The sequence below is a fragment of the Dermacentor albipictus genome, chromosome 4 (assembly GCF_038994185.2).
Source record: "Dermacentor albipictus isolate Rhodes 1998 colony chromosome 4, USDA_Dalb.pri_finalv2, whole genome shotgun sequence".
Lineage (NCBI taxonomy): Eukaryota > Metazoa > Arthropoda > Arachnida > Ixodida > Ixodidae > Dermacentor > Dermacentor albipictus.
The window spans coordinates 143,532,043-143,552,501 of NC_091824.1; the positions used below are offsets into that span (position 1 = coordinate 143,532,043).

Consider the following 20,459-nt stretch of genomic DNA (forward strand, 5'->3'; position numbering starts at 1 on the left):
CTGCAAAGCACAATTGGTATAGTGCAACGCACGCGTAATACGGATGTTGTTGGCTTGCCGGCTACTAGGCTGCTTTCATTTCCCTTTAGCTTATCAATTTTGCAATTCATACAAAACAACAAATAATTTTCCCATGCTTTCCTTGGATTCATTATTTGTCGAAGTAATGTAGCTATACAGATGGGTAAGTTGAGCACAGCATGTAATGTTTCTCGCATGGTTTCCTGCGTCGCCGCATACACCAACCAGTCTTTCACCTGTCAACAGCTAGTCACAATCGCAGATCAGGGGTCGAATTCACAAAGGTTTTCATTCGCAAGTACGATTTGTCTTATGCCGGCCACCTTCGCTGATATATACCATGTCCAACCTCTGGACTGGCTGGCAATGGCTTTTACGAATAGTTCTAGCGTAAGCTATTTTCCAGCTTCGGGCTGTCCAAAGGGCCTGCGACAGGGCCGAAGATCACGGCCTTCCACCCCCGGCGCGGGTGCGGCCCGCGACTACGACAACGTAGTCCCTTAGGACCAAATAAAGTTTCTTGCCTGTCTGTCTGTCGCCGTGAATAAGGACCAAGGAGCGGTATTCACAAAGCTCGTACTCTAGAATTGATCGTAAGAGAAAATACTAGTCAATTTTGACGCAGGAAATATTATTAATGATGGTGGTGAAAAAATGTCGAAGACCGCTTACGAATGAATAGCATTGTGAATTCGACCCCAAGTCTAGCTCCCAATAGTGGGGCACAGTTACCTAACTTATTGTACACCGTCTCCTTTTCTAATATTCATCTTTGCTCTCCGACCCAGCCGATTCAATTTCAACGCTGGCTATATACTGTACGTCTCCATCGCCCCCCTATTCAGTGAACTCCCACGCAGACAGCCACTCCACGAGAATCAAGTAGTTTCCGGAGGTTTCCTAATTTCCAAAAAGTTCGGGCAGCGCTTTTAGTCTTTCCTCGTTAATCACAGATGGGGGCAATTGCTATGCAGAATAAAAGCGCAAGGAGAGAGGAGCTGTTGCTCAATAGAAAATTATGTGCTAGATCTTTGCTTAACACGCATAAAGCTGAAAAGAAATAATTAGAAATGCGACTGGTGGAGGAAACGTAAGCGCATGCCATTGACTAAAAGAAAGGCCGCAAAACCATTGTTCACCTAACTCACGAGTGAGTTTGAAAAGTCTGGAAGGAACAGAAAAGAACAGGTATGTAATCAAGGTACAAAAAAAAAGAAGGAACGCAACTAAAGAGGAGTGAAGTGCAAGGAAAATAGTACAACAGGGGAGAGCGTCAGGTGCAAAAAATTAGGGTGCTAGAGAAAAAAAAAGGGGAGGGTTAGAGTCGGAAGTGAAGAGCGCATTTGCGATGCCCAACTAAAGAGTCGATGGCGAGGGGCAGAAAGTGCATCAAGCTCGAGAGCGAAAGAAAATCCGCGGTAAAAGAGAGCCAGGAACGACTGCGCCGTTGGCGGCAGGAAGCAAGAAATATAAATGTGGCAGGAAAGAGGGCGTCCAACCCAAACCAACCACGCCAATGAACGGAGACAAGCGAGCACCAATAAAAGGACTCTTGCGAAAGCCACAGTTGAGGAGGGGGATGAGGGCGCTTTCGGTGGCCCTGTTCGGAGCAGGCTACCACAGAGGTGAAACGGAGTGTTGAGGAGGGAGGGCGCAGGCCAGCGAAGCCCATCAAACGCGAACCAGCCGTATATAGCCGAGCCGCAGCCAGCTTTGCCAGCGAGCCATCAGTCGCTGCCTTCGTCGTCGTCGACGACGACAACGCAGCAGGTGCCTGTCGTGGAGAAGGGGGCATCGACCTGCTTTCCTCCGCGAAGGACCCGGGCATCGGCCGCCGAGCCCTGGGCCCGGGGACGACGACGTGTTCGCGTTTCCCCCAACGATCACGGCTCGGCCGGCATCAAACTAAGCGAAAACACAGAGCGTGAACGCGCTCTCGCTCGCTGGCCTGCTCGAACAGCTAGCGCCTATGCGATCCCGTCTGCAATGCAGAGAAGAGAACGCGACTGGGCCTGAAGCGAAAAAACAAAACGAAACGGAGAAGGCGGCGGTGCGCGCCCTGTCGGTGTTGAAAAAAATTAAAAAGATAAAATAAAAGAAAGTGGGTCATCGCCTTGCAATTGTTCTCTTCCGCGTTTTTCTTTTGTTTGTCTGTTTCTTTGTTGTGTTTTGTTTTATTCATTGCCGGTCACTTCCGTGCGTTCCATTCTAACGTGCCTCCTGCTCTCGCTTAAATATGCATTCCGCACCTTTATAGAAGGCACGCCGCCAAGAAATTCGTTTTTTATTCTGCTCCAACTTTACCTCGTGCCACCTATTCGGTCAGATTGTTTTTTGGGAAGCTCAAGAACAACGACGTTGGCAACAATAAAAAAATGTTTTTTTTTTTTTACAGAATCATCTTTGTGAAGCTGGACTAGATACTAGTTTATCCTTCGCTTTTTTCTTTGCTCTTGCGCAAGGCAACCAGCACAACCCTTCTCGTTCTTCTTTACCGTACAGGCTTGTCGAATTCCTGTGGGCGGGTATCTGGGCGATACTGGTAACTTGCGTCAGGTCACTATCGGCCGAGGGACTGTAAACAGTGCGGTCACACAAAAAATAGAAGAATAATACTTGCTTGCACTGTCGCTAAAGAGATTGTACCAAAGGAAGGGTGTGTACGATCGCTTTCAGAGGGGTCATTCTTGACACACGTTGCGAGACCAGCGCGATCGTAAGGGAATGCGTGAGCAACTCTTCGCCGAACGCATCGCAACAATTCCTTTCTTTGTCTTTTTACGCGTGTTAAACTCTTTGTACGCTGCTCCTATTCTTCTTGGAGGTGTATCTTGTCTGTTGAAGATTTCATTTGACACTGCCTGAAGGCATGGCGGGCCAAACGAAAATGAATCGACCGAAAACAAAACTCGATGTCCTTTTTATTTTCGCAGGACTCATCACTATGAAGGTCGGCTGCTCCAGCCTCATAGTGCTGGCGCCGCTGTTTCTATGCGCCATCGTCCAGTCGCTACCGACGGGCCACAAGGCCGGTAAGTGTGCTCCGCTGCCTACTCCTTCGAACAGAATACGTGTCTCTGTACAAGCTACTTAGCGTTAGCCTAAACTTGCTCAACCATGCATGATTGCGTGATTAAAAAGAGACAGTTATGGTTCAGCTAGCCAGTGGGCCCAGCCAATGCCTCCCAGATAGCACAAGGCCGGTGCACTTCGATCCGTGACGTCATGCTACCTTGCCCGACTGCCATAGAATTTAATGGGGACGCACCCGATCGAGCCGCAGTGATTTTGGCGTCATCGCCTTCGTCCCGCTGGGCTTGGCAATGGAAATTTCGGTCCAAGTCGCATGACTTCACGAATCGGAGTGCACAGGCCTGCTATTTAAGAGGCACTGGCCCAGCGGTCCAGCGCAGATACCAGTGCGCATGCGCGGTGCAACATGCGCAGTGGTGTCTACGCTGGCCCACTGGGCCCCGCTGGGCCCCACTGACTCGCTGAGCTGTAAGCTCTCTAACGTCCGCTTCGGTGAGCGAGTGAATACAGCGTTCCGCTGCTGGGAGCGCGGCGTCGAGCGTTCTGTTCCTCGCTGCAGATCTCACATTCTGATATGAGCGGACTACGTAGGCGCCCATGAAAACATGCGAGAAGGGGGGATATGTCCGCCGCAGAGGCGGGTGGTTGAAATTGGTGCGCATTGGTATGATCAATCAATCAATCAATCAATCAATCAATCAATCAATCAATCAATCAATCAATCAATCAATCAATCAATCAATCAATCAATCAATCAATCAATCAATCAATCAATCAATTTGCGTTCTAAACGCATACTGCGGCTCAGGTCGCTTATGCAGGCTCGAAATGTAGCGTTTCCGAGTATTTTGCAGACACGGCTCAAGAACGTATTCCATGGCTCTCTGGAAAAAAAAAATGAGAAACGTGAAGGTGGATGGACAAGTATAGAAATTTCGCAGTGTCTAATACACATGCATGCGCTGTTTTCGTTTCGAGGTGGCCCTCCCGCCTTTCGGTGCGATTTTGCGCTTCGCGCTATTGTTATGCTCACTATAGCGGCTCAGCAATTTAGCCTATTGTGATGTAAGCACTGCAAGAACGAAACTGCAAATGATGATGGTTGATTAACAAGAATAGAATGTTTGCTAAAAAGTTCATGTTGAAGATAATATAAAAACATGCAGTTCTGCGTCGTGCGCCATCTCTTAGACGAAGTTCACGCCCAGAATTTTATTCCCGAGAATTGGGATGCAGTTCACGTGCTTCTTAGTGAGTAAACGAATGGCAATCGCACCAGCTATTCGAATACCGAGCGGAAGTTCAGTCTCGTGAAGTTGATGTGCCGTGGGCACGAAAAAGAGTTAGTCATCATGGAGGACAACGAGTCTAGCCATACCTAAATTAGGAAAGAGCCTTAGTTGCACAAATCCAATCGCATTCACGTCACGTCAAACGAAAGCAACGATGCGGGCACGAATGGAGAGAGAGAGAGAGAGAGAAAGAAAGAAAGAGAGAGAGAGAGAGAGAGAGAGAGAGAGAGAGAGAGAGAGAGGGGGAAACGAAGCGAGGCAAGATGAGCAAGAGCGCACCTAATGGCGTCCTGGCCTGACTCGCCGCGCACATTGCTGCGCATTCTTCTTTTTCGTGGGCGGCCCATGGGCATGCAGCTCGCGTCGTGCCTGCACGGTCTCGTCACGCGCTATCAAGGCCGGCACAAAATAGCTGCGCAAACGCGTTCCGTGCAAATTGAATTAGCGTCCGCGCGTCCCGACGGCCGGAAGCTCCCAAGGCGCAATACGCATTCCTCTCTCGGGCGAATGACGATAAATCCTGGCGTTCCCCATCTTCCTTCATCGCGTTCGCCGTAGCTTGCCGGCGGCGATGGGCGCCAGCGGGGGGCTGTGCTGCCAGCGAGGCACGTTTGTGCACGGACGTCCATGTCGACAGCCGCGCGCGTGTGTTCGCGCACCGCCGTCATTCGGTTTAAGTAAACGCAGTGGCGATGTCATCGTTAAACGACAAATGTCACTAGCGCGGTTTACCCGCTCGAAATCTTTCAACCTAGCCTTCAAATATTCTCTGAAATAATTGCTTCGAAAGTGAACCGGAAGAAGATGGCCATTACGTATACCCACGACTCGGTGTGACTAATCGAAGCTCTCAAGGCCAGTTTTCTGTGAGGCGCATATTGAAATTATTTTCGCACTGACAGACACTGACACAAGAATGGGCACGTGACAAACCAATCGCTACTTTCAAAAAATTTGTTTTGAGATAAACGAATGCTTGTATACAGTACACGGTATACGCACTTTCTGTGCGCAGATTTTCCAGGTCATCAATTTCCTTCTTTAAAAAAGAGAAGGAAAGCATATCCACACAATCACTACTTAACTGTCTGATCGCTATGGCTTCTATAATTTCTCTGGTGCATTTGTCCTTGCTATGGCGTACGATAGAACACGCGTTTGAATTTCACTTGTAAAGACAGTCCATTGCAAACCAAACAACCAACTCGGATGAGTCATCACCCTTACTATGTGCATGAGGTGAACGCATGGTGAGGCCAGGGCTCGTGTTCACAAAACCTCTTACTTAACGCACGTCATTAGATTTCGGTGTGATCACAAGATCACTATCACTCGATTCCTATAACCAGTGATGGACGACTTAACGGTGGTCAACGAGAAAGCGTTGTTGCGCAATAAAGCTTTGAGAAGGCAAGGTACAAAAGTTTGTATTCATAAACACTGTGCCATTATCCACTTCGCCTAGCAACTGGATACTCAAGCCACATGAAAATTTATATGTTAATATCCCTTTACCGCATCCTTCAAAATCTGGGTGAGGGAGCGGGGGAGACGGCAAGTGGATTCTCAGTTCTGACAACTTCCCTAAATAGCTGCAGACGCCGGTGCTATGTGCCGCAGTGGCTGCACGCGCCGTGGAGCTACGAAGTCTCCAGGCAGCACACGTTTTAATATTATGGTATGCAACAAAGCAGATGAGTAAAAGATAAGAGCTACCGCGTATTCATCTATATCTGAGCACGGTGAGGGTACGGACGGTCAAAGTGAATCCAGAACTCTATTCCCCAGCTGAATCATGCGTTACAGCACCGTCATCCAGCTCGCAAACCGCACTGCACAATCATCGTCCATGAAAAAAGTAGTGGCAATACCGAGGCGCTGGCTGGGCGATTTGCGCCCGTGCGCATTGTCGTGCGATGACGAGCACGCTGGGCGGCTCCACGCGAAGGAAGCGGACGCCCATGCCGCGCCACAATAGCTGGACGCTTTCTCTCAGTCGACCCAGAGCAGCAGGCCCAGAGGATACGTGCAGCACGCGATGTGCGTGAGAACGCGTAAACAAACACAAGTTTCACTGCGGCGCCACACGAAACGCGTCGATATGGCGTGTACGCAGCTCGCTCGCTGGCTCGCTCGTTCACTCGGGGCCCTATACGCCGCCTGCTGTAGTGACAGGGCAGGGGAGGAGGCACAAATGAGGGTTCGGTGAGCGAGAATGAATAAGGATCTTGCTACGGACGGCACAGGCCGAACAAAGAGGGACCACACCTGTCCGTTACCGTCGATGCTTTGCCGATTTTCTGGGTTCCCGACAGGCGCCCTCCCTTTACCTCGCTCTCGTTCTTCTGTTCCCACACGCCATCTGAGCAGAAGCTTCGGTGCCGCATTGCCAGTTCCAATTCAGTACGCGACGCTGCCTTCATTTCTGTGAGCACACACGAAAAGGAACAGTTCTTCTCTTTTCTTGTGCTGTTCCCAGCTTGTTCTTTCCTTTATTATTTCTTTTTGTTTTCCTTCCGATGTTGTGGAAGCTATTCCACGCCGATGGATCATTCGAAAGTACTTTTCATTCTTCTCGTCGCCCTTCGTCTTTCGCCTGCTTTTTCTACGCAGGAGAAATTTGCAGCTATACGAAAGAGGTGCAACTTGATTTGAGGAACACGAAACGGCGCCGTCGTCGCGTGATATGACGACGGCAATATGCGGATCTGTCAAGCGAAATGGTGTAAACAATCCGAGAGGCGGCCGTCCACCGGTCTTTGGGAAAAGAAGGTGATGTTCGATCCCGCAGTTTCCGGCGAAGTGAATACGTTCATCCCTTGGACCGCCAGCTCTGCCGTCGTCGTAGCAACAAAGACCGAATCATCAAGTAATAACCGCGATAATAATAACAATAAGAATAAGAGAGAGACGCGAGTCAACTACGCGAACGGCGAGAAGCATGGAAGTTAATCAAGTTCTACGTCTCGAAATTGCGCCGAACCGAGAACATCTGCGCGCGCTTCGGCGACAGCGACGGACACACGGGCTTTTTCGTTGTCGCTGCTTTTCTTATAACTGACAAAGCTGCCCCCGTGCAGGATTCCGGTTTCTCAATTAATTTTTCAGTGTATGCCGGAGTTCTTTATTTTCTTGTCGGATTTCATTTCTGACAGCGTATTGCATGCCTTTGGCACAGGCATAGAAACACGTTTTCCAACATTTTCCTTTTTTTTTTAGCAGCAGCCACGAATTTTTAGGTGCTAGGTTCTGGAGATAGATTTAAAAGTAAACATTCAATGTATGGACAATATACATTCTGTCGCTGTAGTAAAATATAGATTAACAGATATACCTGGGTCCGCATCACCGTTCATAATTTCATTACTGGAATTCCCACAGTGCTCGGCAAGCTCTTCGTGTTACTCGCGTATATGCGCAGTTCCATAGAATGATCAAATTATTATGTTAAGCTGCCATAGTGGAGCCTTGTTGTCTACAGGTTAGAAGTATGGTTTATTTACTTAGCGCTCGGATTCACGAAATCACGGGCACACAAAAGCGGGAATCGGCAACGAAAAACGAGCATCATCGCTAGAACAAAATGCGCCCTTACAGACCACTCTGCTCACCACTAGCAAAAGTAGCACCACTAGCACCACTAGCTCACCACTAGCAAGTAGCGTCAGGTAATTGAATTACAGTGTGCCTCATGCTCTCGCTCTTTTCTGCAACGCTGTTTCATTTTAACGCCATGGACAGACTTACGTCATTCACCAACACTTCGGTTTATGCTGCGTCATTTGTTTGCTTCCGCACAGCGCGTTACTCCTTTGTGCTGCGTTGTGAGGCCGCCGGAAAAATTGTGTGCTGTATGCCTCCATGTTGCCGACAACAACAATCAATAAATCAAATAGTCCTGTATTGTACAATGCCAAAAACAGGCATAGAAAAATATTTAGAACCATACGCTCTACGGCTAGCATTGGACATAATGCGAGAAATCACTGTAGGTCAGCCACAACCCCGGTAGAATATATATATATATATATATATATATATATATATATATATATATATATATATATATATATATATATATATATATATATAGGCATTCATAACAACAGATCAATCAATAAAAAAAAAGAAAATTGTCCTTGAAATGAAGGACTTCATTTTTATTGTGCGTGGGCAGCTTTAAGCGTATACATGTATTTGTGCCTAATATTTACGCATGAAGACAAAAAGGAAAAAGAGGGCAATCGACATTTTATTATGCCCCGAAAACGTCGTCGCGTCCGGACGTCATTACATGCGCGCCCCGACGTCGTTAACGAGGAATTCAGTTGCACTGGTTCGTCACAGTCGCTTCTTTGCACTTTCGTTTATCAGTTCTCCGCTGGAGGCATTCTTGCTTTCGAACGCGTAAACGCGCGGACGGCTCGGTAAGAACGCTGCCTGCGGAGAATTGCAAGAAGAAAAAAAAAGAAACGCAAAAGCGAAAGAAATACGGCAGCGGAAGATTTCGACGGACTCAAGGACATTTCCTGCCATTTTCAGGCGCGGAACGACCACTTCCGTTGGCAGCAGAGCTGACGATGCAGCGCGGACATTCCGCCCTTTCTAGAAAGGTTGGGAAGGGCGCTTCCTTCTTCCCCCCCCCCCCCCCCCCTTTTTTTTTTGCTTCCCGAAAGTCGAGAAATGGCGTCTACAAAATAACAAATAAACTTGCACGAAACGAGAGGGGACGAAGGCAGAAATCATCAACGTCGTTGTTCGCAGTCATTCGGTGTTCCTTTTTCGTTAAGTTTTCGGCACCCTGTTGTCAGAAGTGAAACGGAAGAAACTCGTTCCGAGTGACGGTCAGCTATAGGCCGCTGGATTTTCTTTTCAAAGCAGCAAAGGGTGCGAGGCGCAGCCGAGTCGACGGGAGAAGGCGTTCTGGCTGTGCGCAAATAATAATCTGGGCCAACAAATCTTTATCTCACGACACTTTACCTCGCGGGTTTGCTTGTCCTTTGCGCGAATTTATTTTTGTTGCTTCGAGATGTCGAAGTAAAAGAAGGCATCGAGCCGCGCAAAGGAGAGTGACGCGTTCTATTTTCGCCCTTCTCACGTTGGCCATAGTTTCGTTCAGCTTGTTCATCGCTTCTCATTGCAAAAACAAAGCAAAACACAATAACAACAAAATATTAAAAAAACACGGAAAAGATACAGTGTTAACGTTTCAGTTGTTTCTGTGAGAGGCATTGTATGGGCCTCTTTTTGTTGCAGTGGATGGAGGTCTGAGTTCACACGTCGCTTTGTCCGAGTTCGTTGCGCTTCCGCGGGGAACTGCATGAAATGACACACGAAGTGAAAATGCTGTGTCAGGAAAAGTAATGGGGCTTACGCGTTAACGCAGTGACGTAAGCGCGTTTTCCCACTTATCTACCTCGAGAGTTGACACCCCGCGCTGTATATTTGCTGTCCTTACTGCGCGTATTACGACGCCTGAACACTGAGAACTAATGCGCAGTGTTATGAGCAAGAGGACGTGCTTAAAGAGCTATAGGGCATGTGGGCGGAAAGCGCATTCTTAATAACGACAGAAATAATAGGATATAATACAAAATAATAATAATAAAAGAGACACTTTCGCTGGTGCTCACATTGACTATGCATCAAATAAACAAACACGTGTGAATAAATGATTATGTTAGACGCCAACGAAAATAGATGAGTACACCAGTAATTCTGACAGCGTAATACTGAGCCGAATGTGGGGTGACAATAGTAAACATCGGACCTCTACTTCAGTTACAGGCGTTGTACTCTCTACCAGCCTAATTATTATGTAGCAAGAAAAGCACTTATTTTGCTTTCATTGTCACTGTTCTCTGGGTACTATTGATAAAAAATGCTTGCTATCCATCCGAAAAGCCTGTTTGCAACAACTTTTTCACCATTTCGTCTTCGTTGCATTAGTCTGCTGTAGGCCACGGTCGGCTAAAATCGCCGCCTCTTCATTTCTTTTGATCGTGCTTTATAAATATATGGCAACCGCATTTGGTCACCTCATTATTCAGTGAGATACTTGGAATCACCGGCGCCAACTGCACACAAGCACAGGACCAGGGGCGCTATAACGTAAAGCTATTCAAAATTTTCTATTCCATTTCTGCAATCAGCCCTCCGCGATTGGTCAAAAACTTTTTGGATGACCCCCACTTCACCTGTCTGTCACGCGGCATCACGAAAACCGCGATAGCTCTCCATCTGATATGACGTGTACACACTAATTATGCATCATTTGCCGAAGAAAAGAAAAATGGTTATTTCTGATTCCACCCCTTTCGCCATTATCCCTCGGCTATTGGTCACAAGTTTTGGGGCTGCACCCACTTCACTTGCCGTTTACGCGACGTCATAAAACCGCAAAAACTGACCACGTCAAAGCAATGTGTACACGTTAATGATGCATTAATATGCCGAAAAAAAAACCTGCATTTTCTTCTGAATAGTCGCAGGCTGCCCCATTCCGAAAGGAATAAAAGATGGCTGCTACCCATCGCTGCGGCACTGGCTACTCGCACCTGCCGGAGAGCATTGGTTTATTTGCGTATAATAAAACATTTTGTGGGACCGTGTAACGTTTTCGAGCGCTTTCGGCACGGTTACGACCTCGCTCTGCCAACTCTTCTCTGATGAGGATCCGTTTTAGCGTTATTCATAAGCTTCCATTGCATACCGCTGGGATGTTCGGCTAGCCACCGCAAGCTAAGTAACGGAAAGCGGACCAATCGTAGACGCCGGTACCACCCTCTTCCCTCGGTTATCGATTTTCAGTGCAGTAGCTCGGCCCCGTCGAATCCCTCTCCACTTGAGCATGCTCTTTACCACTTGTCAGCCATTTAGATAAGACAAGCCGCTCAGTATTGGCAACGTTATTCGTTTTTCAAGCAAACAATAGTTACCTCCTATGAACGAGGAGAGCGTTTGATTGGTCTGTTTAGACAACCCTGCGGGTCACGGCCCGATGCTTGCGTCGGCGGTTACGCAAGTTTGGCGTCAGGAGATTGGAATAAAAACATATTGGAATAGTTTTACGTTATAGAGCCCCAGGGTAATATAAATGGCATTCATTTTTTGCAGACGCTCTACTAGCCTAATCATTCACTTCACTGCTACAATAGCACAGACATCGACCAGACCGAATGCAGGACACACATATTTCCAGTGCTCAGCTTGTCTTATTAAGGGGAGTAACGATTGCAAGGAAATTGGCTGGCGCCAATTTCTACGCCGTCTCGGACAGAAACCCTGCGCACCCTCTTCTGAAGAAGAAAATAAAAACAATAAAGGAATAAAGAACCAATATAGAGCCTCCAATTTCACTACAGAAATCTCTCGCCTTATTCTAACCGAATACTCGGGCCGTTCTTTGCGACCAACGCAATTAAAGTGCGGCTGGCTCAGCTCATCGCCACGGTCAGAAGGGCGAGGGGCGAAGGAGCCCCTCACGCAATGACTGCCGCTGCAGGCCCTGGAACAGAATCGATCAAGGTTCGCGCACCGGCCACCCTGCGGCATTTCCTAGAAGCGCACCGTTCCTGTTCGGTGCCTTCTCGACAGCCCATACGCACGTGTCGCAGAGCAAGCTCATCTCGCGAGTGTTTGTTCTGCAGTTCGTCTCCACACGAAGACAATAGATAACGGCGAATGCCTGCGCGCGGACTACGTGTAATGGTTGTATAGAGGTCGTTTGCAGCCTGAATCGTCTTAATGACAGATTCAGGAGGCACGCGCAAGCTCCTTTCTAGGACGGTATTCAGAATTTTCTGACGTCGGGCCAGCTGATTGCCATCGTTGCAGCGAACCAAGCTGATCGAAACAGTGTCCTGAACGCCACTCAGGGGTGAAACAGTCGATTTCGGTAGTTCGCTACAGTGCTAGCAAAGCTGCGAGGTCGCACGGAGACCGCATTGGTTTCGTACTTCCGCAGCGAAACGTAGCACCTGTACCAAAGCATTCATCTATAAACTGGACGGTCATAAAACACACGTCCATGTTGTGGCTTGGATTTGCGATTGCACATTACGTAATGCATACATAATTGTCACAAAGTGTCCCACTTTTGATTCCGGTTTAGTTGCTGCTCAAGTGTAATCGAATGCACAATATGTCGCGTACACTTCAGAATATATATTAACAAAGCGTAGGTAGAAGCAGAAGCTCTTTCAAATATGCTCACGTTAATGGAGTCTACGAACTAATTGCCATCCGCAATGGGCGCAGGTTCAGCCCATACAATAGCTCTGCCTGGAACGTGGCTTTCGATTGCCGTTCATGACTCTGAATCTTTTTAGGATAATGCATTTGAGGTATAAGCTGTCACTAGTGAATCACAGTAGCTTTACGTTCTCTGTGTGTTCGTTTTCTCATGGTCGCCAACTTTGTGAAAGGGTCTGTTGTATTTGGTGGGAGATTGCGTAAACTTTGAGTTCGAAATGATATTTCTTTGGGCAATAAACTAGGGGCGGTTTTTAATAGTTCTCTCTCAACAGAAAAAGAAAAAAAAATTGCTGAGCCCGAGCAATGACAGTCAGTATCAATTAAATGACCGGTCCCTGTAAGGAACTTCCTTTTGGCTACGGAAATCTGAGACAGTCACACTTTTGTTCGTGGACTACACACATGCCGGTCGTCAGGCTCAATTAAGCGGCCATCGCTATATGGTATAGCTCTGTTGTGGCGCATTAGCCAACATAGACGGTTTACATATTGTAAACAGTATAAATAGAGTGTGCTGGGGTGTCTCGTGTTTTCTGGACATTGCTATTTTCTTTTCTGCCCTATCTTATTTCTTTCGTGACATGTATTCACGCTACTCTGGAGATTTCATGATATTGCAGTTTATGGTTTCGGCTGGCGGAGCCAATAACTACATTATTAAAGTAATACCTCTTTTTTCTCCTGAGCTGTTTTTGTATTTCCTGATGAAAAAAGATAACTTCGACATCGGAAAGAAAGAAGGAACGATCAGTAGCAAAATCATGCACGTCATAAAAAATAACGGCTGACTCTCGTATCTCGAAGCAATAGTAGCACCATCCTATAGGCTGCAGCCTTCAAACGCAGGGTACGTTTCTTTAAAATCAGCAGCCTCTACGGCTTCCCTTTAAAGGGCGTGATCGGCTATAAAATGGCATGTCCCTTTTGTCATTGCCGTCTGCACATTAAGCACGTCATTTCATAACAGTCGGTCAGCTATAAAGAACGGCACCACTGCGCGTCAGCGTGGATAAAGAGGCGCACCCGAAACTGTCCCGCTCCTGAAGGGATGTCGGCTCGGTCGTGACGAAAGCCGTTCGTGGCAATGAGACCGTACGCCGGAGACACTGACCACGCGCTCGTGAGCTCAATGACGGCGATGAGAAAGAAAAGGTTGCGAAAGTCACTCGCTGCCCACGCTACGGTGAGGCTGCGCAGTATATCGCCAGACTTGCAGGCTTAGTTAGAGCCGCAGAGGAACACAAACAGTTTGGAACGAGTGCTGCTGCTTTTCCATTCGGCGGGCTGAGCGCCGCTCGTTTAGTCTTGAGAGGGAAGTTTCCCCAGAATTCCGCGCAATCACGTTGGTGACGCAAGCAGCTCCTTCGATCGTCGCCGCGCGTGGGTCGGAAAGAATGCCCGCTAGGAAGGAAAAATAAAGGCGAGCCGTAGCACACACGGGGAGGTGTTTCGCTCTTTGCGTCAAGCAAAACGTGATTATGACATGAATTCAGCCACATTGCTGTGCAGCACAGGTTCTGACATCATCTAGTTTCTTCCTGGCATGTCTTAACATTATCGCGCAAAGAATGTAAATTGAAATTTACTCTAGAGGTATTTCAAGTAGTCAGTTTTCTTTTAACTACGAAGAGATATAAGTAGAAAACCGGCTGTCTGTGTACGTTCCAGTGTATGTAGGGATATATATGTGGACTTCATTTACTCTCCTAACTCCCGCTTTAGATTTTCCGAACCTGGGGCGTTACTTCTCATTTTACGCTATTCCTTTACTGTTATTACTATTGCGTGAAAAGAAGTAGCCGCCATGATTTAGAAGTGATTTTGTTTGCATAAGAAAGAGAGAGAATGAAAGAAATATAAAAACAGAAATAGCTTGATTTGATTTTCCAACTGTGCTTCGTTTCATGTCTTCATTGCATGGCTTTGTGTTATGCGGCGAAGACACACTACGCGGCAATGCTGTAGATTCAGCGATCTCCCGGCTTCGAATTTTCTCCCCGGAAAGATAGAAATAAGAAAAATGAGGATAAATACACTACATATATATATATATATATATATATATATATACAGTAAAAGCTCGTTAATTCGAACCGCAAGGGGAAGTCGCTTCAGTTCGAATTAACGAAAGTTCGAACTAACGAAAGTGAAGGAGAGCAACAGTACACTGCGATTTGGAAGCAGTAGGGCATGCCAGAAATGCGGCGAGTCAGAAAGTGATGGCGTGTGCCGCGGGCACACGCCATCTTCAAGTCGAAGCTCTGGGTCCGACTGTGCCACACCACCGATGTCCACCGAAACTAACGTTAGCCGAGGCTTAACACCATCACAATGAATCGCGACGGCCGATACCTCCTAAGCTGAAAACAGAGGTGCACAACCGATGAAGACTGCCGAGACAAAGACGCTGAACATGTGAAGGTGGCGAAGGTCCTGATTCATTGGTTCTTGATTACAAGCGCAGCTGCGACGTACTTGATTCGCTGTGTTTTGGCGCTCGCCGTGCCATCTCCGCACAATATTAGCAGCTGTACAAGATTTGCAAAGCCTCCGAGATTTGCAACGGGCAAGAAGTCTCGGAGGTTACGTAGAACGGAGAGGCGGCAGCCGCCGCTGCCTTCTGGCTGACCCCGCGTCGGTTAGATTTTTTTTCCGATTTTGCCTTCTCTCGCCGTTCTCTCCGTTTCGGAGGCAATACAGCCTTGTGTGTAGGCAGTAGGCGCGTTTCTCTGGCCGTGTGCCAGGCGAGCGTAGTTCGAATTATCCGTGAGGGAACCTTCTCGCGTTCGAATTAACGGACTTTTTTATACATAGACTTCTGTGGAGCTTGGCAGGACCAAATCGTACAGTTCGAATTATCCATAAGTTCGAATTATTGAAGTTCGAATTAACGAGCTTTCACTGTATATATATATATATATATATATATATATATATATATATATATATATATATATATATATACACATGAGCAATCATCGCGAGGAAGCTTTCTGGTCTTTCGTTCTACTAGAAACCGCGTCGGAATCAACTTTGAAATGGCACAAATTTTATTTTCACAATTCTTTTTAAATCTCCATTTTTTGCACGCTCCAAACGGAACTCACTTTAACTGATCATTCAGAACAACTGTCAATCTCTTCTGTTATCAAATGCGCCATATGTTGCGCGAAGTAACTGGGTATGCAACTCGCCGACTGAGTAAATGCCAGAAATTAATCTCTCAACATCAGGGGGCCGCATTCGCACACACACGTACACAAAAAAAAAAAAACGTTTGAGCTAAAGTCGTTCACAAGAGCAACTGGCAGCCAGTGCTTATGCTGAACGTATTATTAGCGCTGGGAGCCATCCAAAGGCAAAAAGTACTTACGAAGGAGAAGAAGAAAATAAAATTTAATAATAAGAATGGTCCGGTAGTTTTGGGGCGCTATAAACTAAAACTATTTCAAACTTTTCTATTGCAATTCTGCAATCAACCTTCCGCGATTGGTCAAAAACATTTTTTGAAACACGCCTACTTCGCCTGTCTGTCACGCGACGTCACGAATACCGCGATCGTTCCCCATCTGATATGATGTCTACACACTGATTATGCATCATTGGAGCAAATAAAATAAAAATAGTTATTTCTGATTCAACGCCTTTTCGCCATTAGACCTCGGCTATCGGTCAAAAGTTCTTGTGCTGCGCCCACTTCACTTGCCTGTCACGCGACGTCACAAAACCGCGAAAACTCACGCGTCAAAATGACGTGTATGCATTAAAGATGCATTAATATGCCGAACAAAACTGAATTTTGTTCTGAATAGCCACAGGCTGCCCCGTTCCAAAAGGAATAAAAGATGGCTGCCGCCGATCACTCAGGCAGTGGCTACTCGCACATGCCGGAGAGCATGGATTTATTTGCGTGCATAAAACTTTTTGCCTGGCCGTGTAAAGTTTTCGAGCAATTTCGGCACGTTTACGACCTCATTCTGCCAACTCTTCCTTGCTGAGGATCCGTTTTAGCGGCATTCTTAGCCTTCCGTTGCATGCCGCAGCGATTTTCGACCAGCCACCTCAACCAAAGTAAGAGAAAGCGGACCAATCACAGACGCCGGCATCACCCTCTTCGTCGGGCTATCGATTTTCAGTGCACTGGCTCAACCACATCGAATCCCTCTCCACTTGCGCCTGCTCCTAGCCTCTTGTCAGTCACTTAATAAAACAAGCCGCTCACTGTGGGCAATAAGTTATTTGTTTTTAAAACAAACAAAAGTGACTGCCTATAAACGAGGAGCGCGTTTGATTGGTTTGTTCAGACAACCCTGCGGGTCACCGCCCGATGCCTGCGTCAGCGGTTATGCAAGTTTGACGTCAGTAGATTGGAATAAAAACATATTGGAATTGTTTTACGTTATAGGCCCCTTGGTTCAAAAGAAGGTTTGAATTCACAAAAAAATATTTGTGAATTCAGCCCCAGAATTATTTTCCTCGTGTATGTCATATTTCTTTCAGCGTCCAAACCTTTTGCGCCGAGCATTTGCATTAAACGCGGCCTGGAAAACCTCTTTAAACAACTGGGAGGACAGCTAATAACTTCATGAACAATCTCGAATCTTCCTCGCACAGCTCATTCTTTGACGATGAAATGCTTGCCATTCGCACCACGTTGAGACATTCAGAGGGCAGAGCAGTAACGGACGTCACAACAGAACACTCATATAAAGGTTCAGCTCTTCTGAATAAAGTAGGAAAAATGTTTGTGAAAAGTAATAAATGTACTGTGTGGAAGTATGGAAGAAAACAGAAAAACTAATTATTACAAAATTGCCTGTAGCATTTCACTTGGTCCTTCGGCGTGCTATTAAGGCAGCACTCACTCAGTAGAAAAACAGCCTTTTATTTCGAGGGTACTATGTTATCAACGTTATTCTTAGCTACGATACTTTCAATGCATAATTTGGAGGCGGAAGAGTTAATCGCCTGCTGCGGTTGGTGTGGAATTGCCCAATGTGGCTGGAGTAGATTTGCCTATCGCGGCACGTAAAGCTCTCACGTTACTTCGTCCACATAACTTTTACCTTCTTACTTTTATTTTGTTCGGTGCAATTGTAATTACGAGCGGGTAGCGTGTGCGCATATCTAGGGTGGGAAATGGGGGGGGGGGGTAGAGAGGAGATGAGATTCAAAACAGCTGTGAATGCAGCGAGCCCGCGCACGATTGCACCCGCGCTACGCCGCAGTACCCTACGCTTTATTCGCACATAACTCTTGGCGAGGCTTATTCAAAAGATGAGAGCTTCCATTTACTCACTAAGCCCTCGTGCGGTTGAAACGAAGACCGACATTTCTGCAGAATAATCAACCGCACTCTCGACCTCGGATGCAAGGCTCGTCGGCGCTGCGGCATGAGGAGACGACGGGCTTTGCTTTCCATACATCCAGTCTCATTTTGGGTGTGCGCGGAGAGCGGCAGCGTGATGCGGGAGAGGACGGAGGGCGGGTGGACTAACGATCGACGCTCGAATCCTGCAAGGCCTGCTAACTAGTCTGCGGGTCCGCATGGGAGCGTTATTAGGTCTCCCGGCGTTGGTTGCATGGCTCGTTCCACAGCGATGAGACGAAACGGATGCCTGGATCGAAGGGAAAGAAATATTTTGGGAAAGGGACACGACGGGGCTTAGTGGGACCGTACAGCATGAAGAGTGGAAAAGAGCTTTACAAGGCGACCTTCGACGTCGATCACCAAGTGCAGTAACGTGATTTGGTAAGAGTGCCTCCATCGAAGCGGGTCCGCGAAGAGGAACAGCGTAGGGGAACACGTACCGCGTCTGGCGTCAGAACTGGGAGTGCGGTAGTCGCGCCGCTCGCATGAAACGGCGACCGACTGGGCCGACTAGCAACGCCAAGCAAGGCGGACCGTTTCGAAGGTAATTAGTGATTGCCGCAATGGCTACCGATAAGCGCATCTTAATTGATTACCGTTAATTGATTACAGTTTTATTGAGCTGTACGTTGTTATGCTTATTTTGTACATTACGAGGTCTAGTTGGAGAATACACTATCCCCGAGAGAGAAAAAGGAAATGTAGTGAAAGTAGCAGAACGTGTGTTCATAAGAAATGTTCGTGACTGCCTGGTTGCCTTGACTAAATATTGCGCTAGCTATAAGGTCAGACCAACGACTATTTTCTCGAACAGCTCTAAAAAAGCAGCTGCATTTGAAATATTTTTTTTAAAGGAACTACGTGAACGGCTCTATATAAAAAAATATATTTTTTTAAATAACATCTGAGGGGACGAAACAGATTTCGAAAAAATATGGTACGCTTGGTTAATGCTACTGTTGGCGTTTGAAAGGTGCCTCATGCAGCCCCTCGTCTTCGGCAATGAAATTGTTTTGCGCACGAAATAATATATGCTTCTTGCATGCCTATCGCAGACTCAAACGAGTCTTATATCTATAAGTATGGGGCAGGCATAACCCGAAGTAATTCCCAATCAATCAATCAATCAATCAATCAATCAATCAATCAATCAATCAATCAATCAATCAATCAATCAATCAATCAATCAATCAATCAATCAATCAATCAATCAATCAATCAATCAATCAATCAATCAATCAATCAATCAATCGATCAATCAATCAATCAATCAACGCCCATATTTATCCACGATAAATGTGGGCGTGACGGAAAAAAAAGCCGCTAACTGCAGCTTGACAAGACTCCGGCCCCCTACAAAGTCCAGCAGCAAGTGAACCGCGGTAACAACTTCTAATAAATAGAAATAAATAAATGTGAATGGGAAACAAGTAAACATACTTATTGAAAAAAATGCAATTTGACAAAATATATAGAAATAGCCTATAATTTACGCAAACAGAGAGCAGGACGGGTTTTAATTTGTCGTACAACATGGGAATATCAGAAATAGAGGATCAAAACCATTTAAATAGCTGTGAAATAAAAACGAAGAAACATATAATAAATAAAAAAGAAAAAGTCATCTCGCAATATATGAGGTTGAAACATCAGTGTCTTTAATAAAAGGAAAATCGGACATCCACCAGTTCCTAGAAATTGATACAAAGGAAAACCCATACGGGTTCCTCGAAAGAAAAGCCTGACAGTTGAAGAAAAGATTTGTCCTAGTCCGGGACTCGAGCCCGGGAACACCCGCCTTTCCGGGGCAGCCGCTCTGCCATCTGAGCTAACCTGGTGGCTAGCCGATGGCAGGGCGAAGTCGAATTTGTCGACAATACGAGGCAAAGGCAAGTGTTTGAACTACTAGGTCCGCAGAACTAGTACGTCAAAAATCAGTGTCGTATCGAGCATGTGAAATCTAAGAACGTAAAGAGGCAATGAAAGCAGTTTGCCATTTGCAAGAACAGCGATCAAGAAAAAACCAAAAAGACAAAGAGAAAAATTGTGACGTATAGTAAGAAATTAGTACCACGAAAAACTAAAAAAAAAGCTTTCGAGAAAAAGGAATAACACAGTCACTGATAAATACATGCGCTGCAAGTACAATTGACAGCGTTCCGTGACTGCTGCAATAAATAATACACAGTGTTGCTGAAACTGAGCAAGCGCCCAACTTTCGGATATCGAAGGATTCACTGCACATTGAGAAAAATATAAATAAGAGAGAGAGAGGGAGAAAGAGAGGTTACCGAAGAACTGCATTGAGTTGGTTGCCCTGTGAACGGTCGGAGAAAATTTAGAGAAGGCAAGAAAGAGTTGATGTGCATTGGAGTGTCACTATTGTAAATCTCAGCGCTGTGTCACAGACAACTACTCAACCCGGTTACCTTCAAGAATCGCAGCAGCGCTCTTGTAGTCTTGTAGCCTTCTGAAGGCTACAAGTA

At 46.5% G+C, this 20,459-nt stretch overlaps 1 protein-coding gene across 1 annotated transcript in view; it reads left to right on the forward strand.

Moving 5' to 3' along the window:
- Positions 1 to 1,600: 1,600 nt before the first annotated feature.
- The window catches only part of LOC135915438 (translation initiation factor IF-2), a 63,849-nt gene continuing 44,990 nt past the window's right edge, over positions 1,601 to 20,459 (forward strand). Inside the window, exons 1-2 of the mRNA XM_065448515.1 lie at positions 1,601 to 1,646; positions 2,955 to 3,053. Of these exons, the coding sequence (XP_065304587.1) occupies positions 1,601 to 1,646; positions 2,955 to 3,053 (145 nt within the window). The remainder of the gene's footprint in view (positions 1,647 to 2,954; positions 3,054 to 20,459) is intronic.